Raw genomic sequence first — 2,143 nt, forward strand, 5'->3', positions numbered from 1 at the left:
TGCTTGCAGGTGAACTCGCACTGGCGGCACTGCAGCTGCGGCCGCTTGCTGTAGTGCTTGCGGTGCAGCTTGCGATGCAGCCGCAGGGCTTTGGCCGCCTTGGAGGTGAAGGGGCAGGAGGCACAGCGAAACTCACCCAGCACCACGCAGCCCCTCTTCTTGTGTGTCTTCATGGCCCGTTCCTGGTGGCAGGTGAAAGGGCAGGTGGGGCAGGAGAAACGCCTCCTCTTGGGCAGGGTGGCTTTTGGGGGGGCCGCATCCAGCGGGAGCTCGCTGGGCTGGCCCATCTCAATGCTGACTGGGTCCCCCTCAGGGAGCTCCGTGCTTTGGGGTCTGTCCTCCTCAGGATGCACAATGTGCTTCTCGGCACAGTGGCTCTTGAGGGCCCGTCGAGAGCGGAAGGTCTCAGGGCACAGGGAGCACCAGAACTGCTCCTGGCTCCGGCACCCATCCTCCACGTGGGAGGTGATGGTGGAGACACGGGAGCACACAAAGGAGCAGGCATTGCAGTACAGCTTCCCTCCCTCCATCCGGTATTTCTTTGAGAGTTTCCTAGGCTGGGAGGGACAAGCAGCTCCACCTGGCTCAGCCCCATCCCCTTGCTTGGGAGGTTCTTCTGCCACCTCTGTGCTGTCACTCAGCAGGGATTTCTCAGGGGCAGGACAGCCCAATGCCCCTTCCCCAGCCAAAGGACTGCCTGCTGCCTGCATTTTATCAGCCACCAGTTCAAGTTCCCAAGGGCTCTCAGCATGCCCGGACTCCTCTGAGCCTCCCTTCTCGCTCTCCGCCATTTCTGTACCATTATCACCAGGCTGGTCAGCAGGTTGGCACAACCCTGGTGGCTCCTGACCAGTTGGTCTGAGGACCTTATTCTTCTTCAGGAGGACCGGGCATTTCTTGAGGAGGTGGGTGTTGAGCCCCCTTTGCTGCTTAAAGCTGGCGCCACACTCGCAGCACACGAGCGGGGCCCGGCGGCTCTGGCAGCTGGCTTTAGAGTGCAGGGACATGGATTTTTCCTTCCGCGTGATGTACGAGCACTTCTCGCACTTAAAGATTTGGCTCTCTGACTGCACCACCAGCATCTGCACCCTGCCCTCTAGCACTAGCGTCTCCGCCTGCTCCTTGTCCTGCTTCCGCAGAGCTTTCAGCACCGACTCCGAGCCGCACCTGGCATCATCACCGGAGGTGGCCACATCCTCTGGAACAGGCGGGTGGCTCTGCTCAGCCGTCTTCAGCATGCTGAGCCAGGCCTCTGGCAGCTCAGCTTGGCTGGTCTCTCTCATCTTGGTGTCTGTCACCAGCTTGTTATGGTCTGAGCACGATCCCTCGAGGTGGCCCGTGGCCTGCCTTACGGCATCTTTTCCCTGGCTGTCTCCTGCCGCTACGCTGCCCTCCAGCCTCACCGCCTCGTCTTCCGGTGTATCTGCCTCCTCTTCCTCCAAGTCTGGGATCTCTTCGAGTGTATTGTCATTGTCCTCCAAGCCAAGGTCATCCCGGGAGCCCAGCATCTCATAGGCTGCGGGAGGCTCCTTGCAGGACAGCATTTCCATGCTCTCTGGCTGTGCCACACAGGCTTCTCCAGTCAAATGCTCCAGGAGGGGGTCAGATGAGACATTCAGTGCCTCCAAGTGCAAGGTGCAGCTCTCTGCCACATCCCCAGAAGCAGCGAGCTCAGCTGAGCCTGCAGCAGCGTCTCCTTGCACGGAGTCATCTCCCAGGGCTTTGCCAGCAGCGGGACAGTTCTGCTCCCCCTCGCCCACACCTCTCTCTTCCTTGCTGCCACTCTCCAGCGGAGCAGCATCATGCCCAAGGAGGGGCAACACGAATGCTTCCTGGTAACCCTCTTCCCCCTGGGACTCCAGCTGGGACAGCTTCGCCTTTGCCCACTGCTCCTTGCCAGCGAGGGGAGAGCTGGCATCCACACGCAGGGCTGCGCCGAGCTCGTAGCCGAAGAGTGCCTCGGATGAGCTGATCTCCAGCTCCTTGCTGGCATAGTTTTCCAGCCAGTCCTTGTCACCGGGGACGTAGCCGTGAATCTTACGCTTGTGGAAGAAGAGGCTAGTGTTGCTGAAGGTGCAGTAGGAGCAGAGGGCGCAGCGAAACTCCTTCTGCTTGGTGTGCTTGCAGTTCTCGTGGGTCCGCA

General features: G+C 60.6%; 1 protein-coding gene across 1 annotated transcript in view; it reads right to left on the reverse strand.

Moving 5' to 3' along the window:
- ZNF142 (zinc finger protein 142) overlaps positions 1 to 2,143 on the reverse strand; it is a 9,706-nt gene that overhangs the window by 2,881 nt on the left and 4,682 nt on the right. The window contains 2 exon segments of the mRNA XM_009708522.1: positions 1 to 2,138; positions 2,140 to 2,143. The exon segment at positions 1 to 2,138 is cut by the window's left edge and continues 34 nt beyond it; the exon segment at positions 2,140 to 2,143 is cut by the window's right edge and continues 243 nt beyond it. Coding sequence (XP_009706824.1) covers positions 1 to 2,138; positions 2,140 to 2,143 — 2,142 coding nt within the window.

The sequence above is a fragment of the Cariama cristata genome, unplaced genomic scaffold, assembly GCF_000690535.1.
Source record: "Cariama cristata isolate BGI_N322 unplaced genomic scaffold, ASM69053v1 scaffold29959, whole genome shotgun sequence".
NCBI lineage: Eukaryota > Metazoa > Chordata > Aves > Cariamiformes > Cariamidae > Cariama > Cariama cristata.